Source organism: Anabrus simplex, chromosome 7 (assembly GCF_040414725.1).
Source record: "Anabrus simplex isolate iqAnaSimp1 chromosome 7, ASM4041472v1, whole genome shotgun sequence".
Lineage (NCBI taxonomy): Eukaryota > Metazoa > Arthropoda > Insecta > Orthoptera > Tettigoniidae > Anabrus > Anabrus simplex.
This window is the reverse complement of record NC_090271.1, coordinates 171,697,434-171,717,474: the sequence shown is the minus strand read 5'-3', so window position 1 is coordinate 171,717,474 and position 20,041 is coordinate 171,697,434. Positions and strand designations below refer to the sequence as shown.

The window sequence follows — 20,041 nt, the reverse complement described above, 5'->3', positions numbered from 1 at the left end:
CTGCAACTTGCTGTTGCAGGCTCGTTTGGTGAAGCAGTTGTTAGTTAAAAATTAGAACATTCTCTTCCGTACTTATCACTGCAATATCTGTAGATTAGAACATGGTGTATTCTCCTTTCTTCCTTCATATTTCTTCCTTTCTGGACCACATGGTTTCCGAGTGATGGGAAGTTTCCTTCTTTTTAGAGGCTCTCTGTGAGAGAAAGTTGTGGGAATGGCAATACATTTTAGAACCGGAATTCTTTTTCCATCCTCGTACTATTTCCCACATCAAGGGTTATGAATTTCACACATTTCCCACATATGCGGCTTGAAGTGATCCTAGTGAAATTAAGTAACATGCCCGTCATTCTAGCAAACTATATTGTGGATACTTAGATTATCTTTAAAAACATTAAGAATCATGGACTTACTTCACATAAACACGGTGCGTCAGAAGGAGACCACCCTTCTCTTTTAAACATGGCAGATCATTGCTACCTTCGAATTGGGTCCCTAGGAAATACAGTCATGATAAATCCTTCTGTGACCTGTTGGTACAGCTGAATGCACAACAACTTGGCATTTTCACCAACTCTGCGAACTACAACTATTGAAACGTGTTTACAATATAGTGCTAGGGAGGAATATGGCAGATCAAGCTCGACTCCAGATGCGGCCCATCAGAAATTGAACAGACTTAACTGCACTATATCAATATAGTCACTGTAGCTTCTAGTATCTCATGACAAGATCATTGGTCTGTAATCACGTCACGTATAGAGCACTTGCATCACCCAGGCGCCTTGACAATTTCCAAATTCGTGGTTCTGTTATTTTTACTGAAGGTGGCAGCTCTGTGCCTGAACATGATGTGAACTCTCAGAGGTGATGCGGAACTTGGCCAGCCAATAGGAACATAGCAAATAGTCGCATTTTGTTGATTTACATAATCTTGGTTTTAATTCTTCTGTATAACTAAGAATAATTCTAGGAGTGGCATGGTGGGTTCCTGGCAAGCGTAAAGGAAAGGTCTTTTCTTTCTAGCTAAGGTATCGCTCCATATAATTTTTTACAGTATATGCCTTTTCTCTTTCCTAAGTATGCCCGCCGGGTACAGAAGTGCCATCATGCAGATCATTAGTAATAATTTAACATACACATTCATTCACACACCTGAATTAATTCAAATTTCTTAACCTTCACGTGAAACAGTTTAAATTGACACCTGCCGTCGAAGGGTTTTACTTACTCTTTTATACGTTGTGTTGTAAAGATTGATTAACATATGTTTATTGATGGACTGATTGAATGAACCAGTGGACATCTTCATTGTTGCAAGCAAGTTCACAGCATGATACAGTCTCTGTAGTTGTAAGCTTGCATTTGAGAGATGATGGGTTGGCACCCCACCATTGGCAGTCTTGAAGATGGTCTCATGGGTTTTCCAATGTTCACAGCTACTTCTTTCCTGGCCAAGCAAGTTGGTTGCATGGTTTTCATCATGTAGCTGTGAGCTTACATTCAGGAGATACCTAGGTGGTTTTATGTGGTTTCCCATTTTCACGCCAGGGACTGTATTTTAGCCCTGTCAGACTTTCACATTGTTGCCATAAGACCTGTCTGAATTTGTGCAATGTAAAACTAGCAGAAAAGACTTATTTATTTTCCAGTCTCCTCCCATTGTCGCCAAAATCATGATGATGATATAACCCTTCCAGCATGCTGGGTAGGGTGGTGTTGAATGAGCTCTCGCTGGCATTGTCTGTCCGTGTAGGTCTCTCTTTCCAATCACTCTCCAGTCCCCTCCTCTACTCTCTACGTCTGTCTTCAGTTGGTCCAGCCATCGTTTCCCTGGTTATTTTCTTCCGCTGACTGTCTGATCAATGTATGCATGTGGTAATGGAGTGCCTGGTGTTATCTTTACCTGCCCGAACCATTTAAGTCTTGCAGACCTTTGTCTTAGAGGGTGCTCCACTCCCAAAGATGATCTGACATCCTCATTTCTCACATGATCGTGCCATGTTTTGTACGTGGCATTCTTAAGAAATTTCATTTAAAGGCCTGCTGTTTACTAATGTCTCTAGTCCACATCGTGCAGGTTTCTAGGACATACATGTGAATGGGAAGAAGATATGATTTATACAAGGACATCTTGGTTTGCAGGGGTACCTTCTAGTCCCAGTTAAGGTGACGTATGAGGTTAGACCCATTGGCCACTCTATTAAGTACCTACTTCTTTACCTGCTCCACCCTTGTTTGAGACCATGCTCCCAAGGTACTTGAATTCTTGTAGAGATGGGCCAAGCTTACAGTGCAACTCATGACTGTTATTGTGTGAGGGAGAGAACTAACAGAAGAAAGTGGCAGATTCTGCGCTTGCATGGAATAGCCAAGCACTTAATCTTTTCTACATCAGTACATCTCGTGAGTGATCATTCTGCCGGCCTTTGTCGTCATTCTCATCTCACAGCAGAATTCTATCCCAGAAGAAGCCAGCGCTTATTGACAGGCAAACGATTTCACCGTGCCTGATAATTGCAGCTTTGTTGAAACAACTTGTTTCCCGAGAAGATGAGGAAGTGAAATTTTGTTCTGCCTGCTCTATTAATTATATGAATAAAGTGTTAATTTTTTGCCAAAATAAAAATTGGTTGGCTTTATTTAGTATTTACACAGCAATGTTAAATATACCTTTTTATAGCTAACCTGGGCAAACTATGGTTACGATAAGTGATTGTATGTGAAGTAAAGTCATGTAGTGTAGGTTTGGTAAACAGATTTAGTGACTGCGATATTAATTATGTTTAAGACAATGATTAATAGTTGATGCTGTGCCACCCAATACTCACTACATTCAGCTACTCATGGAATGACTGTCATTTGTTTACTTCTCGTGGAGGACGTGGTTGGGCAGTCAACAATGCTGCCAACCTGTTTACTTAGGAACTAAGATCATTCTGTAGCTGAATTCATTTATCATTGTGGCTAGTAACAAAACCATTGGACTATGACCAAGCAAAGGGCAATCAAAGATTAGGGCCGGGAAGCGGCTTTAGGTCTCTAGCATTCTGTAACATAACAGCGTATTCTATTTCGCCTAGGGCGATAGTAGAGCATTCTATGTGGGCAAGTGCAGTGCATTCGATGCGACACATTCTTGTGAATATTTGCTGTTCTCTATTCCACATTGTTTCCATTACATATTCTATTTATTTGTGCTTTCTTTTTTTTTTCTGCTGGGGTTAGTTACGCAGTCTAATTATCATCATCACCGGGAGAGTTGGCCGTGTGGATAGAGGCGTGGAGCTGTTAATTTGCATCCGGGAGATGAAATGTCGTATGGCTTTTAGTGCCGGGATATCCCAGGACGGGTTCGGCTCACCAGGTGCAGGTCTTTCTATCTGACTCCCGTAGGCGACCTGCGCGTCGTGGTGAGGATGAAATGATGATGAAGCCAACACATACACCCAGCCCCCGTGCCGTAGGAATTAACCAATTAAGGTTAAAATCCACGACCCGGCCGGGAATCGAACCCGGGACCCTCTGAACCGAAGGCCAGTACGCTGACCGTTCAGCCAACGAGTCGGACATCCGGGAGATAGTGGGTTTGAACACCACTGTTGGCAGCCCTGAAGATGGTTTTTCACACCAGGCAAATGCTTGGGTTTTACCTTAATTAAGGCCACGGCCGCTTCCTTCCCACTCCTAGGTCTTTCCTATCCCATCATCACCGTAAGACCTTTCTGTGTCGGTGCGATGTAAAGCAAATTTTGTAGAAAAAAATTAACATCATTGATGGGAATGACGTCACATCCCTTTTCACGTTGCCCAATGGAAATGCAAGTAGCTACTTCAGCAGTGGTCAATAGTGGATGCTGCTCTTTATTAGGCTATAAAAGTAAGTGTACTTCTGGGGGTGGGCTGGTTGGTTCCTAGACATTGCAATGAACACATCTCTCCTCTGTAAGGAATTTCAAGTAAGATTTGCATAATTTATACTTCCTTATAATATTAACAATAATAATAATAACTTGCACATTGTGTGAAATTCTGTATTATAATTAATAATAATAATAATAATAATAATAATAACAACAACAAACCTTGGGTGGGAAGGTGTCAACTTTTGCCAAGACAATGCCAGCTGTGAACTCAAAAGTAAAAAGCAAGAAGCTGGGTGCATAAACGTGAGAGGGAGCTAATTTATAAAGTGCCGAAGTTAGTTGAAAAAGAATTCACTACTGTCAGTTCTAGCAAGAATTTCAGAAGCAACTGAAGTGTCTAAGCACTTTTTCAGCAAAACTAAGTGTGAAGGCATTGATGTTAAAAATAAGGGGGCTGACTGTATAACATTAAAACTGGCAGACTTATTGTTTCTAGGCTTATCTGTAAACTTTAAAACAGTCGTTACACTTGTTTTAAAGTTTACATAAAAAGGGATAAATATAAAAGTGGATATGAAGGGCACCATGCTCAACATATTGGAGAACTGTTACATTTATTCAGAACAGTAACTTACTTTAACCCTAACCATAATATTAATGAAATAAATGAAAAACCTAATATTCTATTTGATATAATCATTCCTATATGCACAGAGTATAAACGGAAAAAAGACACGTCAAGTCCACCTATCAGTTCAAACCTACCTACCCGCCCCTCCTCCAACTCCTGCCATCATAAACTATACTCCTGCTCCCTCTTAACTGTCAATCTGGTGTTGGTGTCCTTATCAGATGCATGCAACTTACGAAAAACATGGGAGTGAGTTTCATATAGCTATATATATTTATCTCTATCTTCTAGCTTCCCTTATTTTCTTTATAACTTACTTCAAATTATTTTCTTTTCAGACATTCACATCAAACCAAATTAAACAATAGATCACTACATCTGACGAAAATGAATACCCATTCAAAATTACGAATGTTCCCCTTCAAGCTACATAAAGTCATCACCCATATTATATTAAACAAACATAAATTATAAATCAAGTTGCTCATCTTTGCCAACTCCCAGATCAACTCAAGAACATTTGACTGCTGTAAGAGCGACTACATAGTTCGGCATCAACCACAACTGTTTTGATGTGTCATTTAGTTTCAAGTTTGGATGTGTTGTTTGAACTTCATCAATGGTTTAAATTCTGTAAATTTGTGGCATACCAAAGTGTTTAATTTATTATTGGTTATATGTGTGCATATGTCTTCCAACTGTAGCGTGGTTGAAGATGACCCAATATATGGGGTCGAAACTAGTCCGAGTTTTATAAGACAATATACAAACTTATGGTATTGAATAGGTGGACCCTTCTCTACCCTTTGATAGCGAATGTAACTTACGAACACGGGGGTGAGTTTCATATAGCTATATATATTTATCTCTATCTTCTAGCTTCCCTTCTTACTTCAAATTATTTTCTTTTCAGACATTCACATCAGACCAAGTTAAACAATAGATCACTACATCTGATGAAAATGAATACCCATATTACATTAAACAAACATAAATTATAAATCAAGTTGCTCATCGGTGCGAACTCCCAGATCAACTCAAGAACATGAGTGCTGTAAGAGCGACGACATAGCACAACTGTTTTGATGTGTCGTTTAGCTTCAAGTTTGGATGTGTTGTTCGGACTTCACCAATGGTTTAAATTATGACTGTAAATTTCTGGCATACCAAAGCTGTTGGCTGGAACACGCTGGTTCCAAGTGGCTCAAGACCGAAGACGATGGAAGCACATGGAAGAGGCCTATATCCAGCAGTGGATTGAAATAGGCTAGAAAAGAAGAAGAAGAAGTATGCATATGTCTTCCAATTGTAGCGTAGCTGAAGATGACCCAATATATATGGGGTTGAAACTAGTCCCAGTTTTATAGGACAGTATACATACTTATGGTATTGAATATGTGGACCCTTCTCTACCCTTTGATAGTGGTCAGTTGTCAATACGGACCATAATGAAACTCATAACTTATGACTCATTACATTCAAAGTTTCAAATAAGTTGCACACAATTTTTCTTTTTTCAAAAAAATCTGCAAATCCATAAATCACTAACTCCGGCAACTTGGATGAGGAAAGTGACGTCTATGTCAATTGAAATTACGAGGGCGGATCAAATATAAATGGGAATTATTTTTTAAAATTTATTGCATCAACCAATAAAATACACATATAGAGATCACTTTTCGGCATAGTGTCCTGCCTTCGATACACATTTTCTCCATCAGATTGGTAAGTTTTTGAGGTCATCCTGATAGAAAGAACAGGGGCATGTGCAGAGCCAGTTGCGCACGAACTCTTCTATACTTGCATCGTCATCGAACCGCTGTCCTCCTAGGTCTTGTCTGAGTGGTCCAAACAAATGGTAGTCACTGGGCAATAAATCTGGACTGTACGGAGGGTGTACCAGAGGTGTCCAGTGAATTTTCTCCAGTTTTTCCCACACTAAAGCAGCAGTATGCGGCCTAGCATTGTCGTGGAGAAGAATGACGTTTCGGATCGGTTGTCAGCGAAGCTTGTTGTAATATGCAGCTTTTGCTTCATCCAAAAGTTGACAGTAATAGGCTGCGTTAATTGTCCTTTGTTCGTGAAGAAAATCTACCAGCAAAATGCCCGCGGAGTCCCAGAAAACTGTTGCAAGCACCTTTCCAGCAGATGGGTGTATTTTGACCTTGACCGGACCTGCTTTGTCTCTTCGTCGCCACTCCATGTGGGCTTGCTTTGATTGTGGGGTGTAATGATGCACTGAAGTTTTATCACAAGTCACAATACAACACAAGAAATCCTCTCCTTCCTCCTCGTAGTGAGGCAGGAGTCTCTGAGAAACTTCCTGGTGAAAAGTTTTTTGTTCCTGGTTGAGCAAATGATGGTTTGACCACTTCTGTAACTTATTTCTATGGCTAAAACAATTTGGGAAATTTTTATTTGCCGATCTTCACCAATAATGTCACGAATGGCAACAGTGTTGTCTGCAGTAATGCTTGTCCGTGGTCTCCCTTCATGAGGTTCATTTTCTACAGCTTCTCTTCCTGCCACAAATTTTTTAGCCCACTCATACACTGGAGTCTGCAAAAGTGTTTCTTCCACAAACTGTGCGCGGAGCCTTCTCAAAATTGTGGAATTTTTTGTGCCCTCTTTTGCGAGAAATTTGATAATGTGTTGTGCAACAGACGTGTGCACCTCTTGCTCACTCATGGCGTACTGAAGCAGCCCAGCTCTCCACTGCCATTCGCACGCGCAAACCCCTTCTCCAGACACCCCCACCAATATCTGCCAAAGCCCCGCCTCAGAATTATTACCAACAGCAGCGGTACATTTAAATTCCAGTTTATATTTGATCCGCCTTTGTAGAAAGTTCTGGAAAAATTTTAAATACCAGGGACAATTGTATAGATGCTCGTAAAGTTAAGACTGAGCTCCGTGACATGGAATATCAAGCATGATGTAAACTAATTCATAAGGGTAAACACTACACCCCTGCTAATAATTGGATCCAGCACCCAAACGGACTCTTGTGCTCCAAATGAAAGGGCACCCTCATAATGACGTGTAATGTTGCTGCAGTCCGAGCTGCGCCGGGGAGAAGTCTGGACGGTAACCACTGTCCGTGTTGCCACAGTGAGATCGAAACCTTTCCACACGTCCTTGGCTTTTGTTTGCACGGTGAAACTCTTTGCAGTGCCAGTCACCACGCCATTCATCACATGCTAGCCGAGAATCACTCGTGAGGAAGTCTCTGGAATCTTTATACAAGGGAGCATAAGGCGAATAGACACCATAGCCTTTAAAGGAGACTCAAAAAACAGGATCCAACCATGAGGTTCGAACTGAATTCAGACCAGCCACAGGAGGTTGACAATGAGAAGGCTTTCTATGAACCTACCGTGCCCTGCTATAAGAACAAGTACAACCTGAAATGTATTGAGGTGATTGGTTTGATGTTGGGGGCTCATGGAATGATGGAATGATACCGAGCCCTTTTGTAAAGACCTGCAAAATGCTAGACATTCCTAACAATACCATAAAAGAGATTGCAGGTCCAAACGCTGCAGTCTGGACTGGTTCTGTGGTGGCTTCTTATATTCCCGTAAGAGACATCATCGCTACCTGTTCAGTCAAGGTCAGTTCTTGGACACTTTCTGGAACATGGTTCACCGTGTTGCTCTGTCTTGTACTGCTTCTTTCAGTTGGTCTATTCCCATCTTGGTGTCTGCTTTGATGGTGTCAACAGAGTGGATTGTTGGGTGACCTGGTCTTTGTTCGCTGTTAACTGCTCCCAGAATAATTGATGATTCCAGTGACCCAGCGTGTATTACATGGCCAAAATATGAGAGTCGCTGTTTTGTTATTTTTCTCCTCTGGAGACATCCTTGATCTGATGGTGTCAAGGATGTCTCTATTTGTGATTTTTGTGATCCAAGGAATATGCAGAAGTCTCCCCCAGCACTACAATTTGAAGGCATCAATCTTCCTTCGATCAGCTTTGTTCATCCAAGTTTCACAGCCATAGGTTGTAACGAGGAAGGCAACGGATTCTCTATCATGGTAGTTTCTTTAAAATGTTGTATGTATGTATTATGTACTTTTGTAATTGGAGGCTACCTCTGTAAAAGACAATGTTTAAATAAATAGAGCAGATTCTCAGTATGAGGCAGATAATTGAAAAACATCACGGATTTTGTGTCTGTGTATTTGTCTGCATTTTTGGTTACTAAAAGGCCTTTGATTCTGTTGCTTGGGGAAGGTTGTAAGTGGTACTTGATGAGTTTGGTGTCCCTCCACATTTGATATCACTCTTAAGATATATATGCTTGTAGCACTGCAGCAGTAAAGATTGATGATGTGTTCTCAGACTTCATTGTTTATTGGGGTATCAAGCTGGGCTGCATCCTATCCCTTCAGCTTTACAACATCTGTGGAGAGTGTATCACAAGGAAAGCACTTCATGGTTTGCCTGGAGGCATGTCAGTTCGTGAGAGAAAAATAACTTTCATTATGACCCTTTTTCATTTGTCTCATATTGATAAGAGACCGTGACTGTAAAGGCTGGTGATAAGATATATTTATATCGTGGAAGGGAAATAAGAAGTAATGTAAGGACCACAATTAGATGGATGGGTCAAGTGAAGTTAATAATCAGTTTATTATTTCAGTGTCCTGTGAAAATTCAAAGATCATAATGTGGCAGTGCTACCTCATAAATGTAAGACCTAAGACACATCCAGTGTCTTCACGATGCTCAGACATGAGGAAAATGAATAATGTTGGTTGTGGTGGTGGTGATTAATTAATGGTGTATGGACTGTGATGTTTAAAACAGCACACACATTCAGTCTGTGTGTGTGTGCGCGTATGCGCGCGTTTTTTTCAGTTCAGGCTGCTTGGATCCTCAACAGCTCCACCATCAGCTGTCATAAATGGCCTAGGCGTCACTGAAGAGGCGTACTAGGGAAATGAGGAGTGAGGTAGTTTCCCGTTGCTTTCCTCACCGAGCCAGGAATTGCGATTACATATCAGTCTGCCAAGCCCACTGAAATGCATGCACCAACTGACCCTATGAGCAACATTTTCACACCATTCATAGCAGGGACTGGCTGCATAAGGAGAGGCACTACTAGCATCGCTCATACCTCAGTCACTTTCATATTGTCAAAGCCAAGGATAAGACAGAGACAGATCAATGAAAGTAACAGAATTGCTCTAGCCTATACCAGAGGATGTAGTGCACTGTAAACACTAGGTCCTGCCATCTGAGCCAGGGAAATTAACCATTGAAGGTTAAAATCCTCGCCTTGGTCAGGAACTGAATGTGGAATCCATTGGATTAATGGCCAGCACACTAACCATTGAGATATTGAGAAGGGAAAAGATGTTTACCATGCTGGGCAATGATGCTATCAATGACATATTATTTAAGCAATCAAATGCATTTATGTAGACAGGCTGCATTGTGTGTTGATAATGGAATGAGTAATTATGGTGTAGGGTAATCATTGATGGCTGTGATCTTTCACCCTATTGTGTGTAATTTATATAGATATAGGCTTATAAACTTGCTGATTTTCTCCTGAAAACAAGTCATCACCACCACCAATTAATTGCTATCTTTTACTGAAAGTTACGACTTTGTCTTAAATGGCAACCTAACCTGTGTAAGTCCTGCCTTTCTATTTTTGGTAGTGTTCTCATGTATTTGTAAAATATTGTAAAGGAAAAAAAATTGTAACCCACTCAAAATATGACATACACATTTCCTAATCTCCATGTGTTGCCAGGTAAGGGAGGTAACGAATTCCAACAATGATTAGTCATTATACTAACCACATTTGTGTACTGTTGTCCTTTTTGGAATCACCAATTATCCAAACAAAGACTCAGTTTTTTAGGATGGATTGAGAAAGATATAAAAGTTTGAATAATACCTGCTGATAGCACAGAAAACAACATAGTATTGCTAGTGTATGCATTGCATGTCAACCTTCTTTGAAATCATTTAGGAAAAGGCTAGGAAAACAACAAATAGGGAATCTGCCACCTGGGCGACTGCCTTAAATGCAGATCAGTATTGATTGATTGATTGATACAACCTTTCTCTTACAAATACCTCTTTTTTCCACTATATGATATTCAACACACAAAAGATGTACTTAATCACGAAAGCTCAGAACCGAATGAAAACATGCTTAGAATATAAATCGTTCATCACAAAAGCAGTAACTCACTATATTTGCTTTAATGGTATAGCTGCAGTAAGAGTTGGTCAAGTTAGAATGTGTCATGATGCAAGTTAATCCCATTAATATTGTCAAAATCTGCAAGGCAAAATTGTCGCATACCAAATATAGAGACAATTAGAGTCGATGAAATGGAGTTTGCGAATGTTATATTGCATAATAATTCAACAATACAATGGAAATGACACAGAAATGACTGAGCTGGCCGTGCTGTTAAGGTTGCGCAGCTGTGAACTTTCATTTGGGAGATCATGGGTTCGAACCCCACTGTTGGCAGCCCTAAAGATGGTTTTCCATGGTTTCCCATTTTCATACCAGGCAAATGCTGTAGCTGTACTTAAGGCCACGGCCACTTCTTTCCCATTCCTAGCCCTTTCCTATCCCTTCATCACCGTAAGACCTATCTGTGTTGGTATGATGTAAGGAAAATTGTAAAAAAAAAAAAAAGACAGAAATGGGTTAACAAATACTTGATTGGGATATTGAAGGACAGGAAGAGCACGTGCCCGAAGTTGACTGTTCCAGCAGTACAAGACTAATTTCTAGGGCAAAGTAAATCAAATTGAAAGTTAATTTTAAATTATGTGACTAACAAAAGGCAATGAGGAGCCCTCTTTAAGGGAAAAGGGCTGTCACAATAACTTTAAAGAGTATCTAATATCATAGTTTTGTAAGTCTAGGGCATATGGAACTACAGTTCACTATTGGCATAACCAAGTGTGGGCACTAGAGTCATCTAAAGAGTTTGGCCTGGGCAATTTTGAAGGTTTGATTATTTTTATCAACAAACTTAGGTTGAATATGGCATTTCTTGCCATCTTATTTCTAAATATATCATATGTAAGGACATATATGAAAATCATAATATTAGTAGGAAGGCGCAAGTGTTTGTGGAGGAATTGAACCAATACCTAACAGAGAGAGTGTGTACAAAGAAAATGTTTGAGACTCTGACCACAGTCAATTTCTTTATGAAATGTTTCCAGTGTCAGTTCTATCCAAAAGAGGAGAGGAAATTACAGCTGTGTGTTACAGTCTGAGCATAGCTTTACACACAGTTATGTAATTGATGTGGCTTCATCAAGTGACAAATGAGCTAACAAGCTTTGTATCTGTTTTCAAGAGACACAAGGTATTTTTTGGGGTCAAAAATTTTCAAAGAAACTTGAAGCAAGATGTCCATGGATCTTAACGTGGAGGCAGGTAAAAGTGGGAAAAATGACAAAAGAGCATATGAGAAGTTTTCTTACGTCATTTCTTGGTGAACGGGTAAGTTGTTGTTATTTGCTTTACGTCGCACTGACACAGATAGGTCTTATGGCGACGGTGGAAGAGAAAAGACCTAGGAATGGGAAGGAAACGGCTGTGGCCTTAATTAAGCTACAGCCCCAGCATTTGCCAGGTGTGAAAATGGGAAACCATGGAAAACCATCTTCAGGGCTGCCGACGGTGGGGTTCGAACCCACTATCTCCCGGATGCGAACTCTCAGCTGCGCGTTCCTAACCGCACGGCCAACTCGCCCGGTGAACAGGTAAGTGGAAAGATCCTACTGCTCTGTGATTCCTGGCCAACCCATAAAGATCTCTTAAAGATGGAAGTTTTCCAAACAAATTTGTTACACTTAAGAAATTGCCATAGAAGACAATCTTGATAATTATGTAAGTTTATTTATATATTTATTTATTTATTTATTTATTTATTTATTTATTTATTTATTTATTCACGAAGCACAAGATACAGCTACACTGAGCAAATTTCACGTGCACTGTCAACAGACTATTTAACAAACGTAAACTTTCACAATAAAATATAACAAACATAACAAAATATAACAAGATCAGGTACACAGCCTACTAATAACAACTGTCCAAATCGAAAACCATAGGAATGTCCATATTCATATCCAAGTCATTGTGGGTCAAGATGGCGGTATAATCCCTTCACATCAACTTAATCTTTAAGAGGCTATTTACACACCTCTCGAATACACTTTTATTTGATGCTATATCAAGTTCTTGTCTCCTGTTAATATTGTTAAAGAGTGTTGGGAGGCGGATTAGGAAAGATCGTTGAAGTATTGAGTGCTGAGTGTGGGGAATGTGGAGAAGGTCTTTGGTTCTGGTGGAGCGGGAAGGAACACGGAGAGAGAAGAGACAAGATGTTCCGAGCGGTAATGCCCATTTAAGATCCCGTTGAGGAAACTCAGGTCAACTACCTGTCGCCTGATTTGCAGCGGTGACATATTAATTGCCATTAATACCTGCTGCGTAGACAGATTTCTGAGCTTGGGGTTTCTGTTCTTTACAATTGCAGCAAAGAAGGACACTGCTCTGTCTAACTGCTTAGTATTGGAGGGGGAGGCTGTTGTCCAAATAGGACAGCAGTAGTTTAAGAGAGGTTGAATGATCGTGAGGAAGAAGTGACGAAGAGCAATGGGGTCGGAAATTTCTGTGAAGCGATAGAGAATGCCTAGTAATTTCATAGCCTTGGTTGTATATGTTTCTATGTGGGTCTTAAATTGTAATTTTGTATCGAATATTACACCTAGGTCACGCTGTTGCGTAACTACGGTGATGGGCTTGTCGAGTAGGTAATATGATGTCGGTAGAGGAGATTTACGTAGTGTTATGGTCATGTGGCTGCATTTTTGTGGATTGGGGATAAGTTTCCAAGTACAGCATCAGTTCGAGAGGGCATTAAGTGAGGACTATAGCAGAGCTGCATCTCCTGGATTCCTGATCTCCCTAAATATCTTGCAGTCGTCAGCAAAGAGTAGGGTATTGGCTGTTTCATTGAGTTTGGATGGCAGATCGTCCATAAACAAAGAAAACAGCAAGGGGCCAACAGTACTGCCTTGTGAGACACCGGACGTGACTGATAACCATGAGGATGAAGTGCCTGATATTACCACTCTCTGCCAACGGTTATGTAGGAAGCCAGCAAGAAGGGTCAGAAGTCTGCCATGTATATTAAATCGTTCGGAGAGTTTATGGAGCAACAGAGTATGGTCTACAGAATCGAAAGCTTTCGAAATGTCTACGTAGCAGATATCCAGCTGCGATTTTGCTGCATTGGCGTGTGATGCAAAGCTATGCAGAGTGGCTAGGTTTGTTAGGCAAGAGCCACCTGGTAGAAAACCATGCTGCTTGGTTGAGTTATACGGCAACGTGAATGCGAGGAGACGCTGGTGTATAATTTTTTCAAAGATAAAGGATAGTGTGGGGAGAATAGAAATTGGTCGGTAAGATGAAACATTAAATTTGTTGCCTGATTTGAGAAGTGGAACAATATTTGCCTGTTTCCTGGTATTAGGAAAATAGCCCGCGGCAAAACATCTGTTAAATAATTTAGATAGAGGGACGCAAAGAGTACTGGCAGTATTTTTTAGGAAAAGAGGACCTATAGTGTCGGCACCGGTAGCTTTGTTGGTACAAAGAGTTTGATGAAGGTTGTGAACTTCACTTGGTGTGGTAGTTATGCTTGATAGGGTTCTGTTTGAAGCTGTACCAACGGGTGGGAGCGGTTGGTTTTGTAAGGGAGGGGAGAAGTTTGAGAAGAAATACCTGTTGAACAGTTAATTGCGAACGGCGCCGTCTGCTGTTGCATCGTTGTGGTTCACGCTGACAGGAATCCGCTCCGTCCTTCTCCGTGTGTTGATGAGACTCCAGTAGCGCTTGGGATTGCTGCGGACATTTTCAGTGACAGTGTCTACGTGTGTTTTGTAGTCTCTTCTGACCATAAACCTCGCGTGGCGGCGGATTTTAACAAAAGTATTGTGAGTGTGTGGGTTAGGGAAGTCTTTCCACAGGCGCCAAGCTCTCTTTTTATTAAATAGTATCAGTCTGGTCTCATGTGATATCCAGTGTTGATGTTTGCTGGTAGTAGGCCGTTGTGCAGGTACGAAGTCTTTAATTGCAGCTTGCAGCCAGTCGTACAGCAGGTCAAGAGCCGATTCGATGTCAGCTATTTCGAGCAGACTCCAGGGAAGGCATTCCAGGGCACGACACATGGCAGGTCATCGGCACGGCGCCAGATGTAGGTAGGGCGGTAGGATGTCCTGTTGTGAGGCTTTGAGGAGGGGTGGGGAAGGAGGAATGTAGCATCAAGAGACTGGTGGTCGCACAGGAAAAGGTTTCTGCCTGGGGTTATTGTTTTAAGTTCTAATGAGGAGAGTATGAAGTCCAGGGTGTTGGGTCCACGGGTTAACCACGGTGTCAGACCGTTTAGACTTCAACGCCCTAACGATCATGGCCACCAGGCGGGCTACAAGAAATGGCTATGGTCAGATGTCGCAAATTGTTCAGTTCCACTTTGCTTTTAATCACTTCTTTGAAATCGCAGTCTGGCTCCATGGCTAAATGGTTAGCATTCTGGCCGTTGGTCATAGGAGTCCCCGGTTCGATTCCCGGCAGGATTGGGAATTTTAACCATCATTGGTTTATTCCAGTGGCACGGGGCTGAGTGTATGTATCCTCATCATTATTTCATCATCATGATGCGCAAGTCACGTATGGGTGTCAGATCAGAAGTCCTGCACCTGGTGAGCCGAACATGTCCTCGGACACTCCCGGCACTAAACCCATATGCCATTTCATTTCATTTCATTTCATTTAAATCCCACATCTCTACTTTGGAGACTGAATAGCTGTGCAACACTGTCAGGTCAGTATAATAAAATAGTTTGTTGTTCGGGTATTGTAGTTATTTTAACCAAAGGTTTTTTATGATGCTGGTGGGATATGTAGCAATATAGTGATAACATTGAAATATGGGGGTTTGGTCCTATGATACGAAAATTTTACTTTATTGTGTTACCCAAGGTTCTTCTCTTAGAACTTGAACAGGTGATCGATCATTCAAATGTCTCTTGTGGTCACACACATTTTGCATGAGAATGACTCGTACCACTATTTTCGTGTTGAGCAACTTATATTCTAAGCTATTTTTGTTCAGTTCTTAGTGTTCAAAGTCAAGTACATCCCTTGATAGTATGATTGTATTTTTACATGGATGTTCACATCATGATGGAAGAAACTAGACTCGCACATTGGTAATAATAGAAGTTGAAGGACGTAAACTGCTGCAGTTGCCGGTCACATAGCACATTTCTTGTTCAATTTTGGAATTTATTATTTTCTTTCAATCTGAAATGATTTTCATTCCTAATGTTTTTCTAGGATGTCACCCTGTATTGAAAATTAGTTGCATATACCATTCATTTCTGATTATTTGTATTTTCACTCTTATGACTTAAGTTATGGCTGTTTTAATCACACACTCAAGAAGTGGTCTTCAACTTTTCTCTTGTGAATGTTGATGTCTTTGCTGTACTTTCATTTTGGTATGGATTGGAACCATAATACCATAGGTTGCTAATTTATACTGCTTTTTTAGAGGTAGAATTTAATATTAACATAAATTTAGTAACTTTTTTGTAAAATTATAGTGATCTGAAAAATACTGATTCTTCTTTCAAGGTGGAAGTTGTTCTGACACTTCTTGTTCCCAACTCCTTCCTGTATATGCCACTGGATCGACTATTTGTAAATTTTGCATTAAAAAAATATTTTGTTTTTAGACTCCAGATACCAATGCAACAGTGGCATACTGGAATGTATCATATCCAGCAGATATTTACCCTCCTGGTCCATACCTAGCACAAGTGACTGTTTATGAGAGAGAATTTATTCGTGTGGCATGTGCTAGTCAGAGAGTAAGTTATGATATCACAGGTATGTAATATTTTCCATGATAATTAAGTATAAGTATTTTGATCATCATCATTGTTGAACCCTTCCGCATGCCAGGTAGGGTGGTTGTAAATGAGCACTCTCCAATGTTGTCTGTCCAAAAACGTTTTGTTTGTACATGACAAATTCCCAGCTCTATCTTCCACTCTCCACATCTTCCCTCATTTGGTCTATACATCTTTTCTTGGTCTTCCAACTGGTCTTCTGCATTTTAGTCTTCTTTCCGTATAAGCACGTGGTATTCTTGTGCTATTCATTCTTTTCACATGCCCAAACAGTTTGTCTGGATGACCTTAGTCTTTCCACCACAGATTCAGTTAATTCTAGTTTTGTTTGGATCTCTTTGTTCTTTATATGATCAAGTCTTGTCTTTTGGAGGGCAGTTCTAATAAACTTCATCTTGCAAGCTTGAAGATTGCTTATTTATATTTTTTGATGTTAGTGTTCATGTTTCCAAGGAATATGTAAGAATGGGAATGAGATATGACTTGTATAGGCTGATTTTTTTATTCTTCAAGGAACCCTCCTGTCTCGTAAGTTTTGCACAAGACTGTAGAAATTCTACCCTTTGGTTACTCTGTTCAGTACTTCTGGGTGCCCTGACCTTACTGGTCATCGTGTTACGTAGATATCTGATTTGGTTTACTACGTTAACCTGTCTATCGTGCATTTGTAGGTTGCACTCAGAATTCTCCCTGCTAATTTTCATTGCCACAGATAGCATTGTGCTCACTTTCATTCCATACTCTTCAAATTTAATTGCTCTAGAATACTTGGGGTTGGGATGTGGCGACCCCATTGCCCAGTGGGCAACCACTGCAGTCAGCCTCCCGAGTGTTGGCGGGTAAACCATAGATCTAGCTGGCATAAGGAAATGCTTGTCAGGCACTGACCATCTACTGCAAAACCAAACACTTGCGTGAAGATCTACGATAGGCCCAACAAGCCAGTGGTTAGTCTTTTATCGCTTTCAAACGTTAAAAGAGCCTCGGATCAAAGTTATTACCTAATGTTACAGTCTTTGAGCAGAACTATCAAGTATGATGGCCAACATGGTTCCGATGATGGACGGATTTTCAAGAAGAGAAAAGTACAAATTGGGACCATGAATATATTAACCCTAACTGGTAAGACCGAAGAACTCATAGATATGATGCAAAGGAGAAATATATCTATATTGGGAATGAGTGAAATGAAATGGAGAAAGACAGGTAGCAAAGTTCTCTGAAGAGTCTACAAATTACATTGGTGTGGACTGGAAAAGGAGGCCAAAAATGGTGTGGGATTTTTACTGACAAAAGATATGGATGCCATGTCAGAAGTTTCCTACAAGAATGGCACGATCATAACATTATCTATACAATTAGAGTCAACAAATTACGTGATTGTACAAGTGTACGCCCCACAGACGGGATGCAGTGCTGATGATAAAGAAAAATTTCTTCAAGACTTAGATGATGTAATCGATGAAGAAAACGTTATCGTTATTGGAGACCTAAATGCACAAGTTGGAGCAAACAGACAAGGATGTGAAGATATCGTTGGGCCACATGGGTTTGAAAACAGAAATGCAGAAGGTGAACAACGGATTGATCTTTGTAGAAGAAATGGCATGATCATCAAGATCACCTTCTTCAAAAAATGGGAGAGCCACAAAATAACAAGGTATAGCTGGGATGGCAAACATAAATCTTTAATTATGTCATCACAAACAAAGGTGGGGGGAAATAGTCGACTGATGTCAAGGCCATTCCCTGCGAAAGTATGGAGAGCGACCATAGATTGCTGATCATGAACTTGGGCCATAATGCAAATGAAATTCAGAAGAAAACAAAGAAGAAATAAAAATAAAGATTTGGAAATTAGGAAAAGCTCAATTCCAGGAAGAATATCAGAATACAACAAAACCTACTACGGGGAGAAACAACAGTAGAGGAGAGAGGAAAATTTTTAAAGATACATTTTTTTGGAAAAGCTAAAGAACTCTGTGGGTTAACAGCATTGACCATGGCTCAGACGGCAGCGCGTCGGCCTCTCACTACTGGATACCGTGGTTCAAATCCACTCCATGTGAGATTTGTGCTGGACAAAGCGGAGGCGGGACAGGTTTTCTTCGGGTACTCCGGTTTTCCCTGTCATCTTTCATTTCAGCAACACTCTCCATTATCATTTCATAGCATTTATCACTCATTAATATCACCTTGGGAGTGGCGACCCCATTGTAATAATAGCCTATATGGTTCATTCATTACATCCCTGACCCGGTCAAAGACTGGAAAACAGGTTGTAGGTTTTCATTTTACAGCAGAGGAAATAGGAAATTATTATACAGGGTAGGCAAGAATAGAAGGGGTGAACAGGAGGATATAAAGGCAATAGAAGGGGACAACGGAACCTTAGTGTGAGAAGATGAAATCAGGAATGAATTTAAGACCTTTTTGATGATCTCTTAAATGGAGTAGTGAGGAACCCTGTAGTAGTAACGAGGAAAGGAAAAGCATAAAACCTACAATTATATGGCTGGGGATAGAAAAGTCCATGAAAAGTATGAGGAAAGGAAAAGCAGTTGGAGTGGATGAGTTAAGTACTGATATGTTGTGAGTAGCAGGAACTCCAGCAGTCCATTGGTTATATAGACTCCTTAACACAGTATGGCAGGAAAACACTATCCCAGAAGAATGGAAGAAAGGTATAATCATACCACTTTTAAAGAAGGTGAGTAGACTGAAATGCATCAACTGCCATGGAATTACTCTGCTCTCTCATGGTCTAAAACTTCTGAAAAAAATCAGAGAAATTGTAGAACCTTTGTTGAAAGAGGAGCAATATGGTTTTAGGCATGGAAGAACAACTACAGACCTTATTTTTGCTGTCAGGGTGTTAATTGAAAAGCACTGGGAAAAGGGAAACCACTTTTTCTACTATTCCTAGACATCAAAAAGTGAGCATATCTGGAAATGCCTAAAAGAGCTGGGAGTTCATGACAGTCTTATTGCAGAAGTGAAGATGCTGTATGATAAAACCAAAAGTTGTGTGCAAGTGGGTTGCTGGCTGTTCAAATGGTTTGAAACGAAGAAAGGAGTACAGCAAGGCAGTGCTTTATCACCCCTCTTATTTATCACTGTGATAGATGCCATAATAAAGGCTCTAAAAAGGAAGGAGCAGCAGAATTTGCAAGCTTTCATCTTTGCAGATGACGTGGTGATCTGAGTGAGACCGAAAATGATGTGGAGGAAAAGCTGCAGAAATGGGGTCAAGAGTTTAAGGGCCGATTGTATAAACATCATTGACTGGAGATCAGTTTTAATCTAAGTTCAGAAAATGATCTAAGATCAGACCAGTATCATGTTGTATAACACTGATCTAAGATCAATTAATCAAAGTTCAGTTTTGATCCCAGTTTATATGTGAGCGCTTAACAGCGCAGAAACAGCTGAGTATCGGGAGTTGCATTGAGCAGTGTGAATCTCTTTTCCTTCGTATTCTGTGTGCCGAAAGAAAGAAAAAAAGTGACTGAAATGAAGCAGGAAAAGGACTGTTCTAATTTTTCCAAGGAGGACAAGGAT

The 20,041-nt window shown here is 40.5% G+C and overlaps 1 protein-coding gene across 1 annotated transcript in view; it reads left to right on the top strand.

The window, feature by feature from the left end:
* LOC136877423 (uncharacterized) overlaps positions 1-20,041 on the top strand; it is a 105,441-nt gene that overhangs the window by 2,914 nt on the left and 82,486 nt on the right. The window contains exon 3 of the mRNA XM_067151445.2: positions 16,304-16,457. Coding sequence (XP_067007546.2) covers positions 16,304-16,457 — 154 coding nt within the window. The remainder of the gene's footprint in view (positions 1-16,303; positions 16,458-20,041) is intronic.